The 27,297-nt window shown below is 49.8% G+C and overlaps 2 protein-coding genes across 3 annotated transcripts in view; one reads left to right on the top strand and one right to left on the bottom strand.

Annotated features, from left to right (window-relative positions):
- Window positions 1-27,297, bottom strand: part of LOC144511943 (sodium-coupled monocarboxylate transporter 1-like) — a 673,058-nt gene that overhangs the window by 434,616 nt on the left and 211,145 nt on the right. The window lies entirely within an intron of this gene.
- Window positions 15,937-26,601, top strand: LOC144511938 (methyltransferase-like protein 27). 2 transcript variants are annotated; one of them, XM_078242421.1, is made up of 5 exons: window positions 15,937-16,051; window positions 23,378-23,506; window positions 25,211-25,349; window positions 25,815-25,907; window positions 26,289-26,601. In XM_078242421.1, the coding sequence occupies exons 1-5, from the start codon at window positions 15,953-15,955 to the stop codon at window positions 26,489-26,491; spliced, it is 663 nt and encodes a 220-aa protein (XP_078098547.1). In that variant the 5' UTR covers window positions 15,937-15,952; the 3' UTR covers window positions 26,492-26,601. The 2 variants fall into 2 exon arrangements, with proteins under 2 accessions (XP_078098547.1, XP_078098548.1); XM_078242422.1 differs by lacking the exon at window positions 15,937-16,051 and adding an exon at window positions 20,049-20,093.

The following is a 27,297-nucleotide window of genomic DNA, read 5'->3' as shown; positions in this document are numbered from 1 at the left end:
CGTGTATTTACATAACGCTTAGTTATGAGGAGAGATTGGGTAAACTGGGGTTGTTCTCCCTGGAAAGACGGAGGATGACGGGAGACTTAATAGAGGTGTATAAAATTATGAAAGGCATAGATAGGGTGAACGGTGGGAAGCTTTTCCCCAGGTCGGTGGTGACGTTCACGAGGGGTCATAGGTTCAAGGTGAAGCGGGGGAGGTTTAACACCGATATCAGAAGGGCATATTTTACACAGAGGGTGGTGGGGGCCTGGAATGCGCTGCCAGGCAAGGTGGCGGAGGCGGACACACTGGGAACGTTTTAGACTTATCTAGATATGAACGGAGGCTGTATCGAAAACTTGGTAAAGTCGGGTGTGAGGCGATTACCGCGATCTGTGCCCGCATCCGAGCAAATGCCCACTTTACCAAGGCCCGCAAACGGCCACGATCTGAACCACACCCGAAACGGGCGCAACATCAATTTAAATGCATTTGCATACATTTAAATGGAGTTAATGAGCTGGATGCCCAATCTTACCGGCATTTCCCCCTTTACCATCGCGTTCGCGTGTCCAGATTCAGGCGCTCCGGCTTCTGAAGAGGTAAGTTCAGAGCTTCCGGCAGCTCTCTGACTCAGATTAGTGGTGTGGCGGGGGAGGGAGTTGGGCCAGATCATCATTCTCTGATGTTGGGGGTGGGGGGAGGAAAGGCCAGATGGTTCTCTGCTGAGGGGCCGGGGAGATCGGAGCAGCAGCGTTTCGGGTGCGATACGTCCTGCCCACAGCGCGATTCAGAGTCGCAATGTTTTTCAGGTTAAGTGCGTATCGGGGCGCCTGAGAACAGGTTTCCAAATCGGATCTGAATTATGCCCAGATACAGCGCTTAGAATCAAAATGGTAAAATCGGGCCCGATGTGTTATGTCGGCCATGCTCGCTGTGGCAAGATTTCCAGTCAGATATAATTAGCCCTTTTCCACGGGGGTCCGTGTTACTGCAATTGTGTCACTGCTGTCAATTCTTCCTCCTTAGAGTTTCTGATGTTTCCCATCCATCCAATCCAACCTGGGGTTTCCTTTCCCACTTTAACAAACCCCACTGGTTTATCCTGTTTTGTCTATGTTATCTGTCTTGTCAGTGCTTTTCTTAAACCAACATTGCGACTGTTTTGAGGATATCCTTCTCTGCTAACAGCTGGCCTGGATTCTCGAAAGCTTGTGTGGCTTTTGCTACCAAATAAACCTGTTGGACTTTAACCTGGTGTTGTTAAACTTCTTACTGTGTTTACCCCAGTCCAACGCCGGCATCTCCACATCTGGATTTCTGTCCAGAGGTGTTACAAAGCTGAAGATCCAACATCACATGCACAATTTCAGCCTGAGGGGTATAGAAACTGGGGAAAAAAGGAATCCTCAGGTGGTAAAGGTAAAGGAGATCTTGTGGGAGATGATAAAGACAGAGCAACTCAGGTTAAAAAGGAAACACATGAGGGCGGAAGAGAAATACAAAACCTCAGATGTTTTCACTGCAATAAAGTAGGACACACAAAGTTGCTGTGTTTGTGGTTTAAGAAAAGCACTGGGAAGGCAGAGGTGGTAAAACAGGATAAGCCAGTGGGGTTTGTTAAAGTGGTGAAAGAAACTCTAGTTGAAGCTAAAGAGGTGCAAAAAAAATGTACAGCCTGGTCAGGGGCTGTTGATTAGAATGTGCCAGATCTCTTTAAAAAATTTACTTGTGTGGTTAAATTTTACTGAAGTGTACCTAGGAGGAGTAGGTAAAGAAGTTAAAATTTTAAGAGATACGGGAGCACGTCAATCTTTGATGGTGAGAGATGAGGAGTTATGTATTAGGAGTATTGCCAGCAACTGTGGTAATATGTGGAATTCAGGGTGAGAAGAGTAGGGTTCCATTACACAAGGTGGGGGGGCAGTGCCGGGGGGGGCAGTGCTGGGGGGGCAGTGCCAGGGAGGGGCAGTGCCGGGGGAGCGGGGCAGTGCCGGGGGGTGGGGCAGTGCCGAGGGCGGCAGTGCCGGGGGGGTGGGGCAGTGCCGGGTGGGGGTGGGGCAGTGCCGGGTTGGGGGGGGGGCAGTGCCGGGGGGAAGGGAGCAGTGCCGGGGGGGGGAGGGGTCAGTGCCGGGGGGGTCAATGCCGGGGGAGTCAGTGCCGGCGGGGGGCAGTGCCGGGGGGGGCAGTGCCTGGTGTGGCAGTGGTGGGGGGCAGTGCAGGGGGGCAGTGCCCAGGGGGGATCAGTGCCAGTGGGGGACAGTGCCGGGGGGGGGGCAGTGCCGGGGGGGGGGCAGTGCCGGGGGGTGCTGTGCCGGTGGGGGGGCAGGGCCGGGGGTGGGGGCAGTGCCGGGGGTGGTGGCAGTGCCGGGGGGGCAGTGCCGTGGGGGTGGGGTGTCAGTGCTGGGGGGACAGTGCCGGGGGGGGGCAGTGCCGTGGGGGGGGGAAGCAGTGCCGGGGGGGCAGTGCCGGGGGGGAGGTGCCAGTGGGGGCAGTGCCAAGGGGGGCAGTGCCGGGGGGGCAGTGCCGGGGGGGGCAGTGCCGGGGGGAGCAGTGCCGGGGGGCAGTGCCGGAGAGGGAGCAGTGCCGGGGGGACAGTGCCATGGGGGGCAGTGCCATGGGGGGCAGTGCCATGGGGGGCAGTGCCATGGGGGAACAGTGCCATGGGGGAACAGTGCCATGGGGGGCAGTGCCGGGGGGGCGCAGTGCCTGTGGGGGCGCAGTGCTGGGCGGAGTGCAGTGCCGGGGGGGGCAGGGCTGGGGGGAGGGGAGCAGTGCCATGGGGGGCAGGGCTGGGGGGAGGGGAGCAGTGCCGTGGGGGGCAGTGCCAGGGGGGGCAGTGCCATGGGGGGCAGTGCCAGGGGGGGCAGTGTCAGGGGGGGCAGTGCCAGGGGGGGCAGTACCAGGGGGAGGGGAGCAGTGCCGGGGATGGCAGTGCCGGGGGGCAGTGCCGGGGGGGCAGTGCCGGGGGGGCAGTGCCGGGGGGGCAGTGCCAGGTAGGAGCAGTGCCGGGGGGTGGGGAGCAGTGCCGGGGGGGGGGGGCAGTGCCGGGGAGGTGGGACAGTGCCGGGTGGGGGCGGCAGTGCCGGGGGGAGGGGAGCAGTGCCGGTGGGGTCAGTGCCGGTGGGGTCAGTGCCGGGGGGGCAGTGCCGGGGGGGGCAGTGCCGGGGGGGCAGTGGTGGGGGGCAGTGCCGGGGGGGCAGTGGCAGGGGGGCAGTGCCCAGGGGGGGTCAGTGCCAGCGGGGGACAGTGCTGGGGGGGCAGTGCCGGGGGGCACAGTGCCAGGGGGTGGGGGGGCAGTGCCGGGGGGGGGCAGTGCCGGGGGCTGCTGTGCCGGTGGGGGGGCAGTGCCGGGGGTGGGGGCAGTGCCGGGGGTGGGGTCAGTGCCGGGGGGGGCAGTGCCGGGGGGGGCAGTGGCGAGGGGGGGCAGTGCCGGGGGGGGCAGTGGTGGGAGGTGAAATGCCGGCGGCGCAGTGCTGAAGGGGGCAGTGCTGAAGGGGGCAGTGCTGAAGGGGGCAGTGCTGGGGGTAAGTGCTGGGGGTAAGTGCTGGGGGTAAGTGCTGGAGGGCTAGCTTTGGGGTGCGGCCAGTCATCGGGGGCAGTGCCCATTTGAGCCGCGGTCAGACAGGCTCAGGCTCCACAAGGAGACAGAATAAGGAGACAGTCGATTAATGTTCAGCTGCTGTGTAAGCACCGAATGCACGTCACACACGCGTGTGCCCAACACCAATGACAGCTTCACCCTGAGGATCTCGGACTTTCCGGAAGTCTTTGGGGATCAGCCCAGGGTGCAGGGATGGCTCTTGGGGGACTGGGATGCCCGCTGAGAACTTGGCTGAAGATGCCAGTGCAGAGGGCAGAATCTGAGGCAGCCCTCGCTGCCACTCGGCCAATCGTGTCGCAGTGCATCGGGCTGCGCTCCTGGTGCCTGGGCCACTCTGGTGGGGCCCTGCGGTATAAACCCGCATTGTGGAGCTCTGCTGTGCCCTACACATCCTGGCACAGCTGCACCCAGACCTTCTGGAGGAGGAGGGTGACCAGCCGGGCATCACTGGGGAGGAGGATGTGGTGGAGGAGGAGGAAGAGCCAGGCTGTGCTGGGCAGGAGCAGCAAGTGTCCGGCATGTTGGGGCAGCAAGGCAGGCCCTCATTGCAACCAGCTCTGCAAACCAGTGCCCTGTGTTGCTGCGGATGGAATCCAGCACTGCTCACGTGAGGCTGGAAAACCCCAGCCGGAGGGGGGAGGGAAGTTACAGACTGCCATCGAGGGGAGGGGGAGAGAGGGGGTGAGGGACACTGCGATCGGGGGAGGGGGGAGAGAGGGGGTGAGGGACACTGCGATCGGGGGAGGGGGGAGAGAGGGGGTGAGGGACACTGCGATCGGGGGAGGGGGGAGAGAGGGGGTGAGGGACACTGCGATCGGGGGAGGGGGGAGAGAGGGGGTGAGGGACACTGCGATCGGGGGAGGGGGGAGAGAGGGGGTGAGGGACACTGCGATCGGGGGGGAGGGAGGATAAGAGGGACACTGTGTGAGGATGTTGTGTGCTGGGAGATGTGGTCCTTGGTGGCGGAGTGGGTTCAGGCTGTGGGAGAGGGTCAGTGATGTCCGTGGAGAGCGGGGTGCCCCCCACCCCCACCCCCCACCACCCCCCGCCCCGTATCCAAAGAAAAAACAGACCCGCTCAGAAGTTTGACTGGACGGTTGAACTGGCCATGTGCTTAGATTGGACTTGCAGCAAAAACTGGACACAAACAATGGTAAGGAACAAAGAATAAAAACAAAGAAAATTACAGCACAGGAACAGGCCATTCGGCCCTCCAAGCCTTCACAGACCATGCTGCCCGACTGAACTAAAACCCTCTACCCTTCCGTGACCATATCCCTCTATTCCCATCCCATTCATGTATTTGTCCAGACGCCCCTTAAAACTCACTATCGTATCTGCTTCCACTTCCTCCCCGGCAGCGAGTTCCCGGCACCCACCACCCTCTGTAAAAAAAACATCTCCTTTAAACCTTGCCGCTCGCACCTTAAACCTGTGCCCCCTAATATAGGAGCTCACTGTTAAACTCAGTTTAAAATATTATACATTTAACAATTACAACAAGCAAATAAAAACTTGTCACCTAACATTCCCCTTCAATCCCGTCAAGCAAGTCAAGGTGTGGGTTGCTGGCTGGAAGGAGAGATTCCAGACGAGGCCTGTTGCTGGTTGTGGCCTGTTGGAACTGAGCGTGATGATGAAGCATGCTGCAGCTCAGGAAGCTCTGAGTGCAAATACAACACAAATAAATGAAATTCAGACAAAACTGGGCCGCGATTCTCCCACCGCTGGTGGGTCGGGCTGGGAGATGCGCCTGTCGGACATTTCGCGGGTTCTCCGACAGTTTTTACGACCCGCGCTCATCTCCCAGCCGGAGAAACATGGCACCGTTGGGAACCCGCTGAAAACCGGCGGGCCGCTGATTGGCTTGAGTTTACAAACCTTTACATGTCATTATCAGAATCCAGACGGAAATCTCCGCCCACGTCTGCATCTCCCACCTCTTTGGCGTGATGTGATTTTGGCGCAGACAAGGAATTTAAAAGTCACAACCAGGCATGGCAGCCGTGAACTGGCGTGAGGAGGTAAGTGCTGCGAGCGGAGTGCGGGGGATATTGCAGGCAGGCCCTGGAGCTGCCTGGTGGCCTTCCTCCTGCTGCCTTCAGGTGTTGGCCCGTGGACCAGTGGCGCCTGTTGTGGTGGTTGGGCAGGTGGGGGGGGGGGGGGGGAGGGGGGGGGGGACTTCTATTTCCTCACAGCTCTGTGGGTGAGGTTCCGTCAGGTAGTCCTGCTAACACCCCCACCCCTCCAGGGCAGCTCTGATGCGCACTGTGGGAAGCAGCCTCGAGGGCTCCCGCTCCCCCTCCACAGCACTTTGCAGTGGCGTTGTCTTGTCGCAGGGTGTGGTCAGAGACTTGACTGAGTGCTGGTGTTCCGGGGTGGGGGAGGAGTGCACCATGTGCTGACTGAGGCCTAACCAGATGAAGCAGCTGCTGCTCCAGGCCGGGGTGCTGAGGTTCAGACACGGACTGCATGGAATCTGCTGTCACTGGGAACACGTCTGGTGCTGATTTGCAGTCTGTCCCTGCCCTGTGACACAGACCAGCAACACACGCCTGTAACGGATGCTGCAGTTACACACATAGCAATGGCTCAAGGGTGCGCATTGCCCAGGTCTGCACACCGACCGGCATAATCTGTGCCAGCATTTGTCACGATGAGAATCTCACACAACCACACACGGCACCATGGATTGTGTGGAGTTTCCAGCTCCCACAAGTGGGGGTTCTGGCCCAAGTGAGGGATTGGGGTGGTGCTGGGTCTATGCAGCCAATGAGAATAATCCGTCATTCTATGCTCTTTCCAAACCCCACTGTGCCGATGGATCTCGGTTTGCTCGATCTGGAGCTGCCATGTTGGTGGCAGCAGGGGCGGAGGAGGAGGAGGCGGCGGCTCAGGAGGTGGTGGGCGTGGAGAGACCACCGCAAGAGCAGCCACCACCAGACCCTCAGGAAGGAGGGCAGGGGGCTGCCGCTGAGGGCCAGGAGGTGGGTGAATAGGCTCCCGAGAGGGTGCACGGAAGGCGGAGGGTGCCGAGGCCAAGGAGGTACAGGCCCCGCAATTCCTTCGAGGCCCTCTCGGAGATGTGCCGTCGCCGGCTGCGCCTGTCCAAGACCGCGGTGTGGAACATTTGTGAGGTGCTCTCACACCTGGTACCTCAGGGGAAGGGCGGCCACCCGCTCCCTGTGGACATGAAGGTGATGGCAGCCCTCAATTTCTATGCCTCCGGGTTATTCCAGGCTCCCAGCGATGATCTAGCTGGGATCTCCCAGGCCTCCGTGCACAGATGTGTGGGGCAGGTCACAGATGCCCTGTGTGCCCGGGCAGGACAGCTCATTAATTTCGATGTTGGCCGTGCACAGCAGGGGGCCCGAGATCTCGGCTTCGCTTCCATCGCCGGGATTCCCAATGTGCAGGGAGCAGTGGATGGGACACACATCGCCTTGCGGGACCCCCATGCAGGGCCGCAGCAATTTGTGAACAGGGAGGGCTTCCACTCCCTGAACGTCCAAATTGTCTGCGACTATCAGCTGAAGATCATAGAAATCATAGAAACCCTACAGTACAGAAGGAGGCCATTCAGCCCATCGAGTCTGCACCGACCACAATCCCACTCAGGCCCTACCCCCATATCCCTACATATTTTACCCACTAATCCCTCTAACCTACGCATCCCAGGACACTAAGGGGCAATTTTAAGCATGGCCAATCAACCTAACCCGCACATCTTTGGACTGTGGGAGGAAGATCATGCAGGTCGATGCACGTCACCCAGGGAGTGTCCATGACAGCTTTGTGATCCATCTGTTGGAGGTCCCTGGGCTCTTTGAAGACCAGCCCTGGCTCCCGGGATGGCTACTGGGTGACAAGGGTTACCCGCTACAGTCATGGCTGATGGTGCCTGTGCGGAGGTCTGAGACCGAGGCGGAGACTCGCTACAAAGAGGCCCATGCAGCCACCCGGTCCGTCATAGAGCGGTGCCTCGGCCTGCTGAAGATGCGGTTCCGCTGCTTGGACCGCTCTGGGGAGACCTCCAGTCTGACCCTGTGCGTGCTTCACGCATCATCATCGTTTGCTGCACTCTTCACAACATCACCCAGCAGCGGGGAGACCAGCTGGAGCAGGAGGAGGAGGAGGAAGGGGAGGGAGGAGGGGGAGGAGGGGGAGGAGGGGGAGGAGGAGGGGGAGGGGGGGGAGGAGGAGGAGCGGGAGGAGGGGGAGGAGGGGGAGGAGGAGGGGGAGGAGGAGGGGAAGGAGGAGGAGGAGGAGGGGAGGAGGAGGGGGGAGGAGGGAGAGCGGCGAGGGGGCGAGGTGGACGTCCCGCCATATGAAGGAGGACAGACAGCGGGCGGCGATGGCAGGTGTCCGGCAGGGAAGGGCAGCGAGGGATGCTTTGATTGCAGCCGCTTCACCGAGCTGGTGCTGTGCAGTGAGGGGGCTGCAACCACCACACACCCACCACACCCCAGGAGCCCTCAAACCACCACATCACCCTTCCCCAGCCTCTGTCATCCCACCACCCTATCCCCCAGAAACATCCGAACCTGTTAATGTGCCTGGGCTGGCAATGGTTGCGAGTCTTGTTTGAAGGCTGGAGGATGATGAGGACTCGCTGTTGTGCTCACTGGGATCCTGCCCCTGCTGCCACTCAAGTCTGACTCCTACCTGTATCCGAATGCACACTGCCACCCTGGCCCACGGAGCTGTAAGGGTTGGAGACATATGTTATTTGGGCAAGAGAGGGGGGGCGGAACTTGCACCAAGGGGCTGGTGGGTGTTGGGGAAGGTAGGGCGGGCACTCTGAAACATGTGGCTGAGTCTCAAGGCTCAACAGACAGTACCTCTATGTTTGGGAGTCGGGAACACTGAGCTGGCGGTTGGGGCGGGGGGTGGGGGAAGAGAATCAGAGACACATTAGTCACAGTATGATGTGCAATTAACAGTTTATTGTGCTCTTAACATAAATAATTGCCAAACCCTGACTAATGCTGACCTTCACCTGTGCCCTCTAGTGAACTACAACTTTCTAATTTTGTGCAGTCTACTGCTTCTTCTAGGTGCTACCCCAGGATGCACATCGGAGGTGGAGTGTCCAGCTATGATGCACGCCCCATTGCCTGTGATGCCCTTGGCAGACATCCACTGGGTGGCCGGGACCTGGAAGGCCCCGGCTGACTTGTGGATGGCACTGTTTCGGTGCCATCTTGTTCATCTCACTGGCCCGGAGATGCCCTGGTGTGAGGAAGGGAGGAATCGGAAGGCCTCGGGACATCCGGGATCTCCTGGGTGGAAGATCCTGGCACGGGCTCAAGCCCTTCCCCCTCCCTTGGGGTGCACAGAGGCCCCAGGGACACTCCATGGGATGCCAGGGTAGCTGGACTGAGCGCCAGAAGCTTCGGCGTCACCTGACTCTGCCAGTCCTGGAGGCTTAGATGCGTCTGCCCCATGATCTGTGATCCCTCAGCCCTGGCCCTCTGAGACTGGGCCAAGCTCTGGAGCCCCTCCGCTACAGCATTCTGTGAGCGAGCCAGGCTCTGGAGCCCCTCAGCAGTAGCCCTCTGCCTGGGCTAAGTTGTCAAGGCTCACAGCCACGGCCTGCTGTGTCTCCAGAATGCCAGCGAGAGTCCCAGCCATGGCCAGCAGTGTCTCCCTCATGCCCCCCGACACCCATGGCTATCGAACGCTGTGCCTCCTGGATGCTGGAAACACACTCGCCCGTGGCCCGTAGTGTCTCCAGGATGGCCTGGACCCTGTCACCCATGAGGACAGACCCCTGAGCCAGACTTTCTACTGCGGTCGTCACCCTTGCAGTGTTGGCCTGGGTCTCACGCTGTGTCGGCGCCACCTCCTGCAACAGCGCTCTGTTTGACTCCCCTAAACAGCCTTGCAGTCGCAGCGTGGTCGCTGACAGCCCTTCCACAACTCCCCGGGTTTCCTGATGCATCTCCACCAGTCTTGGGAGGAACAAACCCTGAGGCCCAGCAGCTGGCTTGGGGACAGCTGAATCCTGGCCTCCGGCAGACCCTCCGTGTGCCCGAGCCCTCGGATGTTCCCGCCTCCACCCAATGTGCATCAGTGTCTGTGATGTGCTCACCAGATCGTGACCCAGAAGCCTCAACACTAAAGGTCCCCACCATGGTGATCGTCTCTGTGTTGGTGGGTTGTGTGGTAAATGCCGGTGCCGCTTCAGTGGTGCTGCCCTCGGAGGATTCCTCAGTGCCTCCCTCCGAGGTGTCGTCCAGGGGGTCGTGGGCAGTTTGCTCCAGACCAGCGGGGGCAGTGGCAACACCCGAAGGGCCGGGTTCCTCTGGGTCCAGATGTTCGAACAAGACTTCTTTCCCGCACATGGGTTTTAAAAAATTCACCACACATGGCATTTTAAACAATTCGTCCACTTTCTGTGCATTACATATATTTTCAGCATCATTTAAACAAATTTGCAAAATGATTAACCTACCCAAAGAATGTCTGCTGCCTCGACTCACTGCAGCTACAGCAGAGAAAAAATGTGCAGATAAACATATTCACCGATCGTTGGAGCGAGTAAGCGAAGTCGGGAGAAGCTGCAGCAAACGCTTCAATTCAGACAGCTTTAAAAAGCAGAACCGCACCTTTAAATTTGGCGTGTTTTCAGTGCGTAGGTCTGTGCACGGGACTTCTGCATTGCCAAGAAAAATCATAACATTCTCTGGAGATTAGTGGCAGGTAAGAAGATTGGACAGAACAGCACAGAATGACAAGGATGAAGAAAGTTGAGGATGTGAGAAAGCTAGCAGAACTGTAAAAACAGATAGAGCTTCTATGGGTATTTAAAAAGGAGAAGAGTAACTAAATTGAGTATTTCTCCTTGAGAGAGTGAGAATGGGGAATTAATAATGGGAAAGATGGAAGTAGTGGCTTAATAGAACAGTTACTTTGTAACTGTGTTCACTGTAGAGAATATAAATAACATCCCAGGAATAATTATGCAACAAGAGATGAAAGGGAGGGAACAACTTAAAAACATTGACAAATCACCAGGGAGAGTATTGAGAAAACTATTGTGGACGGAGAAAGAATGGCGACAACAATGATTTAACAACAATATTGGCAATAGTGGCTTTAAAATGGCTATTCTGTTTGAGAGCTAAGCATGCTGGGATTTTTGGTAAATTTATCGATTAAAACCAGATGCAGGTCGTAAAGAGGCTCTGGTCTGGGAGCTGTGATCTGAAGATTCCTGTGTTAGTCAGATCAGGGAAGTTGTTGACATTAACTGAGGCAGTTTGGCTCTGATTTTTATGGCTGCTATGTATGGAGTATGCAAGTTGAACTCAGTGTAATGGCTTCGTTCAAAAGTAGTTTCACTGGGTGTTCAAGACATGTGATCGGTTTCTGGTTACACAATTGGCTGGATGATAGAGAATCTTCCAGAAGCAAGTGGAGAATTGTGGATAAAAGACATGCGAGTTCTTTGTTTGGCAGCGATAACGCAAAGAGAACAATCATCGCAATAAAGCTTGTACCCTGAAGAATGCTTCAGAGAGAAGGAGGTAGATTCTACATCGAGGATATTTCTGGGCCAAGGCTTTCCTAAACCCGGTCGTATCTATTTTCAGTTAAATAGTTAAAGTTGCTGTTCAGTTAGTGTTAAAGTGCAGTTGAAGAGTTAAAGTTTAGTTGCGAGTTGATGTTCAGTTTAAGTTCAGTAAAGAGTTAATGAGTTGCAACTGTTTATGTTTGAGATGATACTAGACATGTTCAATAAAAATATAATTGAATTACTGTCTTTGTTTATCTCATTAAACTGGAATGTTTGGAAAGTGTTTAAATTAAAGCTGTAGAACACTAATAGAATTAAAAGCTGCCAAATCCAAGTTGGCACTTGCTCTTGAGCCAATCTTGGCCAATAACGAGCAGTCACCAATTTCCTTAGGGCAGGTGATTCAAATCTTGGCAAACACTTTGGTTGGTGTGACGTGCTTATGTTTTCTATGAAATTGATGGGTTGAGACTTGCTCCTCGTCTCTTTGTGCACATCATCATCATTTTCTTGTTTGTCTGTCACTTTGTGTGTATGTTTCTGACAGGACACCGGATGGTGCCTGAAGGTACCCATTGTATATGGTCTGTTTAGATCAGTGCACAACTCTTTGTAGCTGCATCAGCCTTTGCCCCAGTGCAGTTCACTGCCAATGGTCCTTTCTGTTGCATAGCTTTGAGAATTGATAAAAGACTGGGCATTTCCTTGATGCATGCAGTAGTCCACACCTTCCATGTGTCTTGCTGAGTTTGGGTGTTCTAATGAGTGCATCAACAATTAGGGTTATACAAAGGAATTTTAAGCTTGTCGGTCAGTGAGGGTCACTTTGCCCATCCTTGAGCAGCTCTTCAATTCTGTACATTTTGGCTGGAGTGGACTGGGAAAGGAGTTTAGCAGGAAAGACAGTTGATCAGCAACAGCAGATATTTATGAAAATAGTTCATGACTCACAACACAGATATATCCCTGTGAGGAAGAAGCATAGTAAGAAGTCTCACAACACCAGGTTAAAGTCCAACAGGTTTATTTGGTAGCAAATACCATAAGCTTTCGGAGCAATGCTCCATCGTCAGATGGAGTGGTCTCTGTTCTCAAACAGGGCACAGACACAGAAATCAAATTACAGAATACTGATTAGAATGCAAATCTCTACAGCCAGCCAGGTCTTAAATGTACAGACAATGTGGGTGGAGGGAGCATTCAACACAGGTTAAAGAGATGTGTATTGTCTCCAGACAGTACAGCTTGTGAAATTGTGCAAGTCCAGGAGGCAAGCTGTGGGGGTTACTGATAATGTGACATAAATCCAACATCCCAGTTTAGACCGTCCTCATGTGTGCGGAACTTGGCTATCAGTTTCTGCTCAGTGACTCTGCGCTGTCGTGTGTCGTGAAGGCCGCCTTGGAGAACACTTACCTGAAGATCCAAGGCTGAATGCCCGTGACTGCTGAAGTGCTCCCCCACAGGAAGAGTACAGTCTTGCCTGGTGATTGTCGAGCGGAGTTCATTCATCCGTTGTCGTAGCGTCTGCATGGTTTCCCCAATGTACCAGGAGGAAGGAGATAAATCAAGCATGGTTAAACAAGGAAGTTAAGGACAGTATTAAACTGAAAGAAAAAGCATGGGGTGGAATTTTCCAGCCATTCACGCCAGCGGGGTTCTTTGGTCCTGGTGCAGTGAACGGAGACTTGGCTGAGCGCCAAATTCTCCGTTCCCGCTTGCAGTGGCAGTGTGGCATGAACAGTGGGTAAGATCGTGCCCAACTGTGGCAAAGATTAATGGTAACACAGAGGATTGCGAAAGTTTTAAATACCAACAAAAATCAATAAAAAGGGAGAAGATAAGCTGAGGGGAAACTAGCAAGTGATATAAAAACAAACAGTAAGCTTCTTTAAATATATAAAAAGGAAGAGAGAGGCCAAAGTGAACATCGGCTCTTTAGAGAATGGGACTGGAGAAATAATAATGGAGGACAGGAAATACTTTGCGTCAGTCTTCACGGTGAGAGACACTGATAGCATTCCAAAAATACTAAATAATCAGGAGGCAGGAAGGGGAAGGAAATAATACTAAAAATGCCAGGGAACTAATCGGACTAAAGGCTGATAGGTCACTGGGCCTGATGGGCTGCAGCCCAGGATATTAAAGGAAGCAGCGACAGAGATAGTGGATACACTGGCAGGAATCTTCCAAAAATACTTAGGGCCTGATTCTCCCATCCTGACAAACACGTTTTTTTGGTGCGTCGGGATGGGAGAATCGCGTGTCGGCCGTTTCACGGGATTCGCGCATACGTTCCCGACACATGCGCGTCTCCCACAGCCGGAGAGCAGGCGCAGTTGAGACCACTCTGGAAACCAGTGGGAAGATCAGGTAAGTCATTTAAATCTGTTTTTCATGTGTTTTAAATCTCATTATTGGGCCCAGCATGGAATTCTCTGGGCCCGATAGCATCTCCCACTCCGCCTGAGTACTTCACTCTGGCGGGGTTCAGACAAGCCCCCACTTGCAGGGAACTAGCAGGAGAACCTGGCGGAGTGAAGGGGGGGGGCAATCAGGGCCTCCCAAGGGGCCGGGTGGCGGGGGGTGGTGCCCCTTGGGCATGGACACCCTGGCAGTACCAGCCTGTGCCCCCTGGCACTGCCCAAGGGGCAAAGTGCTAATGTCCAGGGAGCACCTTGGCATTACCCACTGGGCAATGGGCAGTGCCAGGGGGGCAAGGCCTCGGGGACAGGGCCGAGGCAGCAAAGGCGTGGGGCCTATGGATGGAGCCTGGGGGTCCATGGGAGGTGGGGGTCCCACTGCCACTCTGCAGATTCTATCAGTCAGGGCTCAAGGGAGGCCAGCAATCAGGGCGGGGTGGGGGTGGGGTCTGCCAGTGGGGTCTGCCTCCCATGGGGGGTTGGTCTGCTGGGGGGGTCGGCGGGGGGGTGGGGGGTGTCTGCCGGGGGTTGGATGGGAGGTTCATCACTGCTGAAGGTGGAGGCTGGAGATCGGGGTGCTCCAGGATAGGAAGGGGGTGTCGGATATGGCCAGGGAATGCTTGTGGGGGCCATGATCGGGCCATGGTGGGGGGTTTGGAGGGGCAGCACTGGCCGAGTCCCGGGCTGGTCAGCAAACTGCAGGCTGACAGTTCAGGGCCACTGTGCATGCACAGAGTTCCAGAACTATCAGACTCTGGCGCCAATATGCCTCGCCACCCCAAGATTTTAATGATATTCATGAGTGCAAAATGTGGGAGATTCAAGTCTGAACTCCCACTGAAACACAATCATGATTTACACCAGTTTTCCCACAAATTCAACACTTTGGGGATCTTAAATTCAGGAAAAGTGCCAGATGATTGGAAAAATGCCAGCATGACACTCTTATTCAAAAAGGGAGACATAAAAAACAGGTAACTATAGGCCAGTTATATTAAACTCTGTCATTGGGAAAATGTTGGAGTCCATTATAAAGCAAATAATAGCAGGGCATTTAGAAATACATAATATAATCAAATAGAGTCAACATGGCTTCATGAGGGGATATCATGCCTGAAACATTTATTAAGCATTCTTTGAGATGTAATGAGCAGGAGAGATAAAGGGGAACCAGTAGATGTAATAAATTTGGATTTCCAAAAAGCACTCATAAAGTACTTCACAACAGGTTGTTTAATAAGGTAAGAGCCCATGGTATTTGGGGGAGCATAATAACATAAAGGATTGGCTAACTGTTAGAAGCCAGAGATTTGGGAAATGAGGGGCAGTTTTAGGATGGCATCCCTTCACCCTGGTCTTGTCAGCGAAGCTCACCCACCCTGGTCTTTCTGGCAGAGCTCAGCCACCCTGGTATTACCAGCAGAGTTCACTCTGGTCTTGGTGGAGCTCACTCTGGTCTTGGTGGAGCTCACTCTGGTCTTGGTGGAGTTCACTCTGGTCTTGGTGGAGCTCACTCTGGTCTTGGTGGAGGCCAGTCTGGTCATGTCTCAGATTTGGTATTCGACATCCCTCAGTGGCCCTCAATGTCTCTTCACTCACCCTTGACCCTGGAGGGCATTGGGCCAGAGAACAGACAACAGAAATGCGAAACGTCCGACACAAATCACCCCAAAGAATAAACGATGTTGAAACAAACCTTTGTTAGATCTCCCGTTAAGAAGCAACTATTTTGTCCAATTTCCGATAATCCTATGCTGATAACCAACAATACTGAACAAAAATGTTTCATTTAATGCTATTTGCTTTTCCTCTCAAGTTGCCAACAAATTCTCTGGAGATTATTCTTTAATTATTCTGGACTCTGAGGTAATCCTGGAAGATTGACAATTCTATGATCCAAATTCCCATTTGGTTGATAAATAATGTTGTCTTTGACAGCAGAGATTTATTTTCCTGCTGGGTACATACTGCCATTTGGTTTTCAAACTAAGTGGTTACTCATAACTCGATTTAGTTGCTGAGGGCATAATTGGACCATCGGTGCGGTGAGATCTCAATAAAGGATCAGTCACAATGCCATCCTAGAGTGTGAGCCTTCATTTCTTCAGTGAGATGCTGAATGTACGGACGGTGAGTTTGCACTGAGTGTGTGAGCAGCAGGTGAGAACCGTACTGCCTCAGCATTGCCTTTGTGCAGTTAAGTTAAATCATTATAGTCACATCTGAAGGTAATGTTCTGATTCCAAGTGTATTCTCACACAACACAGAAACAAACTGTGCACATTTTGTACAGGCTGGACGCCCTCGTCATATTTTAATTCCTCACATTTGGAATGAAAGGAGTTTTGATGAAATATTTGATTCTAACCCTCATTTTACTGTCTCTTTGTTCCACAGGCGGAACGTTCTGGAACTGATATGGCTGCTGCCATCAAGAACCTAAAGACTTTATACTGCAATTTGGAAACAGATGAACAAGTGAAATTTTATGACTCTTGGGCACAGGACTATGAACAGGTAAAACATTCACATCTCATTTTACCATCTACTGAACTGGGGACCTCTGGGGAAAGAACCATTCCTCACACTTGTTGTGGCCTTGTTACCATGGGTTTCCCTGGTGTCTCCACACATCCGTTATTACTGTATTTATTATTTTACATCAAATGACAAGTAGAAGAAATGTTTTTGCTGTCGCTGTGGAGTCATCACCAAGAGCAGGAGGAATTCTTTCTCCATCATATCATATTTGTTTTTCATTCCTGGGATGTGGGTGTCACTGGCTGACCAGCATTTAGTGCCCAAATCTCGTTGCCTCTTGAGAAGATGGTGATGAGCTGCCTTCTTGAGCCGCTGCAGTCCATGTGGTGTAGGTATACCCACAGTGCTGTTAGAGAGGGAGTTCCAGGAAAATGGAGAGTGTTCCAAACACACCTTTTGATCTGATTTATTATTGTCACATGTATTGGTATCCAGTGAAAAGTATTGTTTCTTGCGCACTATACAGAAAAAGCATACTGTACATAGAGAAGGAAAGGAGAGAGTGCAGAATGTAATGTTACAGTCATAGCTAGGGTGTAGAGAAAGATCAAGTTAATGCGAGGTAGGTCCATTCAAAAGTCTGGTGGCAGTAGGGAAGAAGACGTTCTTGAGTCGGTTGGCATGTGTCCTCAGACTTTTGTATCTTTTTCTTAATGGAAGAAGATGGAAAAGAGTATGTCCGCGGCGTGAGGTCCTTAATTACGCTCGCTGCTTTTCCGAGGCTGCAGGAAGTGTAGACAGGGTCAATGGATGGGAGACTGGTTTGAGTGATGGACTGGGCTTCGTTCATGACCCTCTGTAGTTCCTTGTGGTCTTGGGCAGAGCAGGAGACAGACCAAGCTGTGATACAAGCAGAAAGAATGCTTTCTATGATGCATCTGTAAAAGTTGGTGAGAGTCGGAGTGGACATACCAAATTTCATTAAACTTCTGAGAAGGGAGACTTGTGTCTTATAGATGGTGGACAGGCTTTAGGAAGTCAGGAGAAGAATTACTTGCTGCAGAATTCCCAGCCTCTGACCTGCTCTTGTCGCCACTGTAGAGTTTTGAAAGAGGTAGCTATAGAGATGCATTGGTGATAATCTTCCAAAATTCTACAGATTCTGGAATTGTCCTGCCGATTGGAAGGTAGCAAATGTCATCCCACTATTTAAGAAGGGAGTGAGAGAGAAAACAGGGAATTACGGACCTGATAGCCTTACATCAGTAATTGGACAAATGCTGGAATCTATTATAGAGGATGTAATAAAATAACATTTGGACATTAATGATCTGTCTGGGTATAGTCAGCATGGATTTACAAATGGGAAATCAAAGCCGGAAATTTCCTGTCCCGCTCACCACGGGAATCATAGTGGGTGGGACAGAAAATTCAGCAGACCATTTAAAGATCAGTTGACTTTGGGGAGAATTTCCTTGGAGTGCCGACAGCCGGATAATCCAGCCCCAGGTTTGATGAACCTGTTGGAGTTTTTTTGAAGATATTACTAACAGAATTGATAAACAGGAAGCGGTGGATGCATTATACCTGGAATTTCAGTAGGCTTTTGATAAAGTCTCCAACAGGAAGTTGATTAGCAAAATAAAAGCTCATGGGATATAAGGTAATATATTGCATGAATTGAGAATTAGCATGGGAGAAGAATTGGCTAACAGGCAGAAAGCAGAGAGTAGGAATAAACAGGTCATTCTCACATTGGCAGGCTGTGGCTCGTGGGGGACGGCAAGGATCAGTGCTTGTGTCCCAGCTGTCACAATATATATCAATGGTTTGAATGTGGGGACCAAATGTACTCTTTCCAAGGTCACGGATGATACAAATTTAGGCGGGAATGTTTGTTGTGTGCAAAATGTAACGAGGCGACAGGAGGATTCGAACAGACTCAGTGACTCGGCAAGAACATGGCAGATGGAATGTAACGTGGAAAAATGTGAGTGATCCACTTTGGTCAGAGTAACTAATCTCCTGTGTAGAGTATTACTTAAACGGTAAGGGATTAGAAAGTGTAGATGTACAAAGGGACCTGGGTATCCTTGTCAATAAGTAATTGAAGGCTCGCATGCAGAAAGCTGTTAGGAAGGCTAATGGAATGTTAGTGGGACTGTCTTATGAAGAGAGATTGGGTAAACTGGGCTTGTATTCTCCAGAGTTTCAAAGAATGAGAGGTGGTCTCATTGAAAGCTGCAAAATACTTAAAGGAATAGACAGGGTAGATGCAGCAAAGATGTTTCCCTTGGCTGGGGAATCTAGAACCGGAGGATACAATTTCAAAATAAATGAGAATCCACTCAGGACTGAGATTAGTGGAATTTCTTTACTCAGAGGGCTATGGAAGCTCAGACATTGAGTATGTTTAAAGTGGAGGTTGACAGATTTCTAAATACCAATGAGACAGAGGGATATGGGGATATTGTGGCAAAAAGGACAAAGGAAGTGGATGATCACCCACGATTATATTGAATGGTAGAGCAGGCTCGATAGGCTGAATGGCCTAGTCCTGTTTCAAGATTTCTATATGGCTGCTCCAGTTCACATCCTGGTCAATGATAGGCTCCAGGATGTTGATGGTAGGGGATTCAGCGATGGTAATGACATTGAATGTCAGGGAGATGGTTGAATTCTCTCTTTTTGAAGATGGACATTGCCTGGCATTTGTGTGGCTTGAATGTTACCATCTACTGTCATCTCCTGCTCTTTATTCATCACCAGCATGTCAATATGTAAAAAAATAGCAAGGGCCCCAAACTCATCCATTGGGACCAGTGCTCATGATACTTCAAAATTCATATTCATGATAACCTCAGCTCCTCTCTTTAAGCCAGTTCCCATCTTTTGCAACACAGTCTGACCCCTAGCCTCAGTCATTACTGTTCCCAGTACAGTAATAGACAGCTATAGGAGTCCATACAGGCAGAGAGAGTATGGCTGGATAGCAAACAGGGTAATAAGGCCCATTAATCATATGAACAGTCAGAGAGAAGAGAGGACAGGCAGGAGATAAAACCAGAAAGCTGGAATTAGAATCAGCATGATAGAGGAAGGAGGTCAGGAGGTGCGAGCAGAGTTGCAGCAAAGGTACAATTAACCTAAATTTTTGGCCTAGTGCCAGGATTGGTAACTCCACCTGTATCAGCACATTGTCTGTCTGTTGATTCAGTGGGTGAGATCACGTGTGTTATAACAACAGATGCTGCTGGGTGCCAAGCTCTCCCAGTCTAACACAACAAACATTTGAAATAGGAGCAGGAGTAGGCCATTCGGCCCCTCGGGTCTGGTCTGCCAATCAATAAAATCATGGTTGATCTGATTGAAACCTCATTCCCACACACCTTGTAGGGGTTTTTACAGTGGCTTTGTATTGAGCTCAACTTCAGCTAATACAAAGACTCGCGACCACAATATCCTGGTGAAAGACGTTCTTTATTGACCAATGCATGGTGGGAGGGAAAGGTTTGGGCAGTCCAACACTTCTCTGAAGTTACATCACAGTGGCAATACAATTATACATCTTCCAAAAGACATTTTACCCGACCTCTGGCTCATCATGAGCCATTCGCCATTAGTTTAGGTCATATACCTTAACCAATTACAGATATTCTCTGACAGCATGGGAACAATAAGTTCTAGAGGTTTCTGCTTGATTTTCCCATGGCCACCTGTTGCCAGTTCCAGACACTCTTATCTAGTTGAAGACTTTGGACAGAACAGAACAGAACTTTGCTATTGATTGAGCTGTCTGGAACCACTAGCTTGTCCTTGCTTAATAAATGTCTCTTTCACTGAGCTGTCTGGTATCCATGCTTATAAGTGCTATGCTTCTGTGAGTGCATTGTTATAAGGAATGTGGTTCACTTTACTGGCCTATTTCCCATGATGCCTGTGCCATTAGCCAAGATGTATGCCTGTTCAATAAAACACTTTCAAAAATACACGTTTAAATCCTCTAACTGTGGATATATGTGTTTCTATGCAGATAGTACTGCAGTAAAATAAGGCAGTCTGTGATTCTTATCCTCAGGTAATCCACTCTGTTTTATTAGTCTTTGTTAGTGCTTTAATCCCAGGGTTCTAATAGTCTTTATTAGTCTTTATATATTTAAATCTTAGGGTATTTCAAATTCCTCTAACAAATCCCCCCTCTTGGTCCTTGGCTAGTCCAAGATTAAGCCACTAAATGGATGTTTTTAAGTAAATATTCTCAGATCCCAGATGGCTGTTGGCATTCAGGATCCTCTTTCCCCTGCACTAACTGTTATCACTGCTGCGGCACCCTCTGTGTGCCTGACAACTTGTGCATAGCAGCATTTGAGCAGGTACATAATTACAACAAATGCTAAGATCACAATAAAAAAGAACGCAATCCCTTGCATGATTGATGTTGCCAGGGAGCCTAGCCAGCCTGAAGCCCAACCCCTGAGAGTAAAGGGTTGGGCCTGCTTGAGTTTCTCCAACTCTTTTTTAACATGACCAGCTCGATTGTTTATGGATTCTGAATGATCTGTTATATACTGACAACACCCTGATCCATTCATGGCACATGTTGCACCACCGCTGGCTGCCAAGATAATGTCCAATGCTATTTGATGCTGAAGTATCACGGTGTGCATGGCAACCATCTCATCATTAACTTTAGTAAAGGCACGTCTGCATCATTGGCAACATGTTCCAAAATTGAGATTCTATTACTGCTTTCTTGTGCCAACCTTTTGATTCCATACCAGGGGAGCACCATACTGTAATAATGTTCTATAGAACATCGATATCTCATCAAAGGAGGAAGGTGAGGAGAATGATAAATGTATAAGGCTACATATCCAAGGTAACATGATCCCTTCCATCCAATAGGGAGCCAAGAATATGCCCTATCCGCACAAATCCAATATGTGCCGTTGAGAGTTGGATAAGTGTTGCCACAATTAGTGATATTACAAGATTGATCATCACTGGGTGGACTCAGGCATAGTCGGCTGGTCTGATTTACAGTGTTGTATTATTCACTTGTCCTAAGTTACTCCCAGGACTTTCCTTATTCCCAATACAATACATTCCTTTTGGCTTTGGTGTCATTTGTTTCAGGAGGAAACTAGGAACTGGGTTTGAAAGGTTATAGACAGGTGTATACCCCGTCATATGGCTTAGTCTGTCTGCACAAGATTCACCACTATGAAATTCTTTCCAGTCATCCATACGAGACAATCCTGGTATCCGATGTCCAGGATCCTGGGCCTGTTGGTCCGCCATAATCAATTCAGACCATGACAGGGGCAATGGTTACAAAGGTATTCCTCTCTCAGCATGTATAGGGACATGCGAGCAAACCCAACACCCTGACTGGCTGGAAATTATAGCACATGTGTATGCCATGTGTCAGCAAGTGTTGACATGCAATTCCCAAGGGGAATGTTGAATGACCTCAAGGGCTAGTCCTTTCTGAGTTAAAATCAGGAAACTCAATATTAAAAGAATGGAAACACATGTAATCATTTTGACAATTAACTATTTATTGATAGTCCCTGCAGCTTTCTTTTATATTCCCAGCTGTTGGTCAATGTCAGGTAAGTGATGTTATTTAAGATCCGAGTAGCAACCGTGAGTGAATGTATTGTTATAAGGAATGTGGTTCACATTGCAAGCCTATTTCCCATGATGCCTTAGACCTTGTGCCATTAGCCAAGATATATCCCTGTTCAATAATACACTTTCAAAAATACATGTTTAAATCCTCTAACTGTGCTTATGTGTGTTTCTATGCAGACAGTAGCTCTGTAAAATATATGCGTAAGGCAGTCTGTGATTCTTATCCTAAATTAATCCACTCTGTTTTAATAGTCTTTGTTAGTGTTTTATTCCCAGGGTTCTAATAGTCTTTATTGGTATTTCATATCCCAGGGTATTCCGAATTCCTCTAACATCCCTGATAACCTTTCACCCCTTTGTTAATCAAGAACCTATCTGGCTCTACATTAAAAATATTCAAAGACTCTGCTTCTACTGCCTTAAAGGGTGGGAGCTCCAGAGATTCAGGACCCTCTGGCAGCAAACATTTCTTCTCATCTCCATCCTTAATGGACCATCCATTATCTTTAAACAGTGACCCTTAGTTCTTGATTCTCCAACAAGAGGGAACATCCTCTCCACATCCATCCTGTCAATGCCCCTCAGGATCTTATATGTTTCAATCAAGTTGCCTCTTACTGATGCATTTCCATCTATCCTTGAGTCAGGAGACCAATTCTGTACACAATACTCCAGATGTGCTCTCACCACTGCCCTACAGAACTGAAGCATAATCTCCCTACTTTGTATTCGTTGAATAAACAAAAGCATTCTCTAAGCTTTCTTAATTACTTGCTGCCCTTTCATACTCATTTATTGTGATTCACGCACACCCCTCTGCATCTCAGAGTGCTGAAACCATTTAGATAATAAGCTTATTCTTTATTCTTCTTGCCAAAGTGGACAATTTCACATTTTCCCACATTATTCTTCATTTGCCAAATCTTTGACCACTCACTTAACGCACCTATGTGCCCTTGTAGTCTCTTTATGTTCACTTCACAACCTACTGTCTGACCTATCTTTGTGTCATCAGCAAATTTAGCAACCATACCTTCAGTCCCTTCAACCAAGTCATTTATATAAATTGCACAAAGGTGAGGGCCCAACACTGATCCCTATGGCACACTGTTTGTTACATCTTGCCAGCAACCAAAAAATGGCCCATTTATGCCTACTCTCTGCTTCCTGTTAGCCATCCAATCTTAAACCTATGCCAATATATTACCCCCCTGCACCAAGAGCTTTTACTTTCCACAGTAACCTTTGATGTGGCACCTCATCAAATGCCTTCTGGAAATCTAAGTTCAGTGTATCCACCGGTTCCCCTTTATCCGCAGCATGTGATTCCTTCAAAGAACCCCAATCATTTGGTTGATTGATTCCCCTTTCACAAAACCATGTTGACTCTGCCTGATTTCCTTGAACTTATCCAAGTCCCCTGCTATAATGCCCTTCATAATGACTTGCAACATTTCCCCTGTGACAGATGTTAAGACTAACTGCCCTATTCCTTCCTGCTTTCTGTCTCCCTCCCTTTTTGAATAAAGGAGTTACATTTGCTATTTTTCAATCTATTAGAACATTCCACCAATCTCAGGAATTTTGGGAAATTAAAACCAATCTTCAACTATCTGACTACTCCAGAATCAGCTCCCTCTCACTCTGTTCTCAAAGATACAGACTGTACAGATCGAAACTCTTCACTACCTAGACTGCATGACTGAAATCTCTTTCTACTCACAGCACATGAGTGTGATAGATTACCAGGCTCCCAGGTTCGGTGTGGGGACTGTGGACTCTGTATATGTGGGAGATCGAGAGAATGCGCTGGTCCTTGATGTGCCTTGTGGAACGGGGCTCGTGGCTGATGGGGTAAGAGATTATACTGTAATGAAATACCATGGAGATATTGGCATAAAGCAGTGCAAACTGCTCTCACCATTCATTGCCCTGTGCAACAGTTGGAAGTTTTTAGAATGCCAGTGGCTGGGATTTTCCAGCCTTACCATAATGGGAGTCATTGCGTGAGATTTGGTGGCCCATCCAAACGCTAACTGACTTTTGGTGGGACTGGATGGTCCTGGGGCCAGTGGATCTGGAAAATCCCAGCTTCTGTTTCTTATTAAAGATCAGTGTTGCTATTGTTGGCGTGGTGGAGGAGAAACAGTGAGGTGTGGAACATCAGTGTGTAACTCTCTGCTGATGGAGTGCGCAGGTGAATGCTCTGACAGGACCCTTTGAATTGATCCTCAGCATCCTCTCTGAGGTGGGATGGAGGTTGGCGGGTGCGGGGGAGGGGGATGGGGCTTACGGTGGCTGTGCTGATCTGCCTGGACCTGCTGCCTGTTAGAACAAGAGGTAGAATTAGTTCATGAACATGCTCAATACAACATTACATGTCATTCACTGAGAATATCAGGATGTGATCCACTCATGGAGGGCACATCTGTACTGGTTACTGGGAGAGGCCTATCTCACCTCACCCACAGGAATGTCCTCCCCTATCAACTTGACAGCATCCTCCTCAAATTTAGAGAGGTCTCCTCCAGTCTGGGAACTTCCCCCTGTTGTGGGACAGCTTGACCTGCATGAAGACAAGGCAGATGGGATATGATGAGAAGAAAAGGTTGGTAAGCATGCATGCCTGCTGTGTGTGCTGAGCACTCTCCCGTAAGGGGTGAGGATAGAGTTTGGACAGCATGAGAACTGGGATGCTGGTGATTAGGCTTTTAATACTGATATCTCCCCCGCTAATATTTTGTGCACCCACCGAGCTGTGTGACCCTCTGAGTGCATGATGTGAGTGTGTATTGGAGTGAGCTGAATGTTAATTTACCCTGAGGGTGTGGATGAGATCATTCATCCTCTTCTTGAACTCATCGTGAACAGATCTGGTGACCTATCGCAACACTTCAAGAGTGTTCCTCATGAGGTGTGTACAAATGCAACAAGCATTGAAACATCCTGTACTTAAATGTTACAATTTCCATCAGCCCTTGCGTGCCCACTGGTCATGGAAGACCCCAGCATCCCAGCGGGCAGCAAGTGCTCCCTCTGTAGGCACACTTGGGCATGGCTAAACCACAGAAGAAGGGCAGATAGGCAGGTTCAATGTCCCCATCATCTTTCCACCGCCTGGACCTGATCACCTTGGGGGATGTCCCTTATAAATGCTGAAATAATAAATTCCCTCTCTGGTTTATCCTTGCCCTTAATTTAGATAATTATCACCTTGCAGTGTCGTTTGGAGTTCACGGGGATGGGAAACAAACTGGGCCATTTGCTGTTCATGAGTTTTGAATCCATGTCAACAAGTGACAGAAAGAGAGAATCCAACCACGTGAAAGATGGGAGAGACGGACGCTTCGTTTCTCTCATCATTCGGCTTTCAATTAGTTGCAATTGGTGCAAGTGTTGAATTGCTGAGTTGCTGATCATATTGTGGGGCAGTGCAGATCCTGGCACTGTGATACGGTTAACCCTTCATGTGGAGCTTGATCAAATCCACAGCAAACAATTTGAATGGACAATCAGAGGCTTGTTGGAATACACCTAACATGAGTCTCTTTTCTATAGCTGCATGAACTGGGATTTAAAAACTTTCATGGAATAGATGGCAGTGACCGAATGTTGAAGATCGCTGAATCCAAAGGCCTGTATCAGAGATTGACACGTTGGATTTTAACTTCAGATAGACCACTGCCTATAGAACCAGGTAACTAACAGAATCTATCACATCTAATTAGCACCCACAGACCCCAGGGAACAGGCCGCATTATTCTGGGGATCTCCTTTCTGATGTTTAGGTCCTTCGAGAAGCTGGTGTCCAAATATTTCAGAGACCCTCGGAGTTCCTCCACTCTCAGAGTCACAGAATCTTCAATCTGATTGATTGAGATTAAAAGGAACTGGAAATACTTTCTAAAGATTTCCTCTCAGTTTGTGATATGAGTCATGATGTGGAGATGCTGGCGTTGGACTGGATATCTACTCGATATCGAGATATCCACTCCATCTGACGAAGGAGCAGGGCTCCAAAAGCTAATGGCATTTGCTACCAAATAAACCTGTTGGACTTTAAACTGGTCTTGTTAAAACTCTTACTTTGTGATATGAGGCAGGGTAACAGTTTGCCTGCAAAGTCTAACAAACATCTTTGTTGTTGTTTGAATTGTTGAAGGTTCCTATGATTTAGTGATGATTGTTGGTGGATTGGCTCAGCAACATCTTCCCTGTGATATCCTTCCAGAAATGCTGAGAGTCACCAAAACAGGTGAGCAGAAAGGTCCATTCCTGCCAGACCATTCAGCCCATCAATGCAGCACCCACAGGAAGTACCACCGAAACAAGATGACTGCCACAGGGTAACAACAACAGGGGGCATGTAAAATTCTAGAAAGGTAACTCTTCAAACAGAAACAGGCAAATGGAAAGTGGAGGGTGAAGGATGTGAGTTTTAGAATCAAATTTTTCATTTCTTTCAAAGGATTCCTTGTAGATTAATTGTGGACAGATTTTCAAACAGGAACCCAAAGTTCAAATATGCTGAGAGTGCGATCCTGAAAGCATGTTTGCAGTTTAACTGTGTTGTTGGGAAATGTTTATCTTACCTGTCCTTGTTTCACATTGACCTGTTAATGTATCTCTCCCGTAGGCGGCTTTATCTGTTTCACACTGAGAGCTGAGGAGAGTGATCACAGAAGCAAACTTCTTGCTTCAATCCAGGAGTTGGTGAGCAAGGGGCTGTGGGAAAAGGTTGTCGAACGACATGTGGAGAAATGGCAGAAGGAGATACTGAAGACAGGGCTGACAGAAGAGTACGTTGATGGAGTAGCGGCTGTCTACAGGAAGATATAACAACGCTGTCACCAATCCCAGGATAATCTGGGAGCTTCACATTTGAAAATTGTCATTGAATGATTTCAATGTGAAAATAAATGAGTGAAAATTCATCTGGTGCAAATAAAGCAGAGAGCGATTGTTCCTTTCCTTGTCTCTTTGTTCTTCATTTGTGCAGAGTGTGCTGCTGACGTTACATGGTGTGTGCACTGCAAGATATGTGTTCATATATATATATTATTCCAAAGTCCATAAGAGCCCAGGGCCTTGAAATCTCTTGTGTTTTTGTCTATTTTTCAGGTGTTGAACGGGTGGATTAGTGTCCAAGATGGCGGGTGGCTGATATGTTCACATATTGCACTGATGGAGCATCAGCCACCACTTTGTTCTAGGCAGGGATCCAGGATCCAGGCAGGAAATGGGCATCTGGTTCATTGTTGATAGAAATTGGGAAATTAAAAGTAGTTTCTGGTCCTCTATGTAGCAATGCTGCTGTACGTTGTGATGGGAAATGTGAGCTGAATTAAACCTAAAACCAGTGATCGTCATTGAGAAGTTTAAAATAATGCTTCGTGACCTGTGGAACTGGGAGGGTCAGGGGTCTTCCTCACCAGCCCACCGTAGGGCAGAATTGTTCTCGGGGACACCTCTCAACACCCCCTCTCTGTTCCCCAAATTTTGTCCCTCCCAGTCGCCCATCTATCTTCCATCATCACCTTCCCTCGAGGTCACTTCCTGCCTCTCCTGGGTCCTATCTACACTGGTAATGCCACAGCCCACAATAGAAATCCTCTTAGCCAATGAACACCTCGGGAATGCCCTGA

The sequence above is a fragment of the Mustelus asterias genome, chromosome 25 (genome assembly GCF_964213995.1).
Source record: "Mustelus asterias chromosome 25, sMusAst1.hap1.1, whole genome shotgun sequence".
Lineage (NCBI taxonomy): Eukaryota > Metazoa > Chordata > Chondrichthyes > Carcharhiniformes > Triakidae > Mustelus > Mustelus asterias.
This window is presented reverse-complemented; position numbering and strand designations above follow the sequence as displayed.

What these genes read in the sequence shown, in the direction of transcription:
- LOC144511938 (XM_078242421.1), top strand. Translation starts at nt 15,953, where the DNA reads ATGGCTGCTGCCATCAAGAACCTAAAGACTTTATACTGCAATTTGGAA. An exon ending in GGGCACAGGACTATGAACAG is followed by an intron (nt 16,052 to 23,377) that starts GTAAAACATTCA and finishes TTCTACTCACAG; the next exon opens with CACATGAGTGTGATAGATTA. An exon ending in GCTGAGAGTCACCAAAACAG is followed by an intron (nt 25,908 to 26,288) that starts GTGAGCAGAAAG and finishes TCTCTCCCGTAG; the next exon opens with GCGGCTTTATCTGTTTCACA.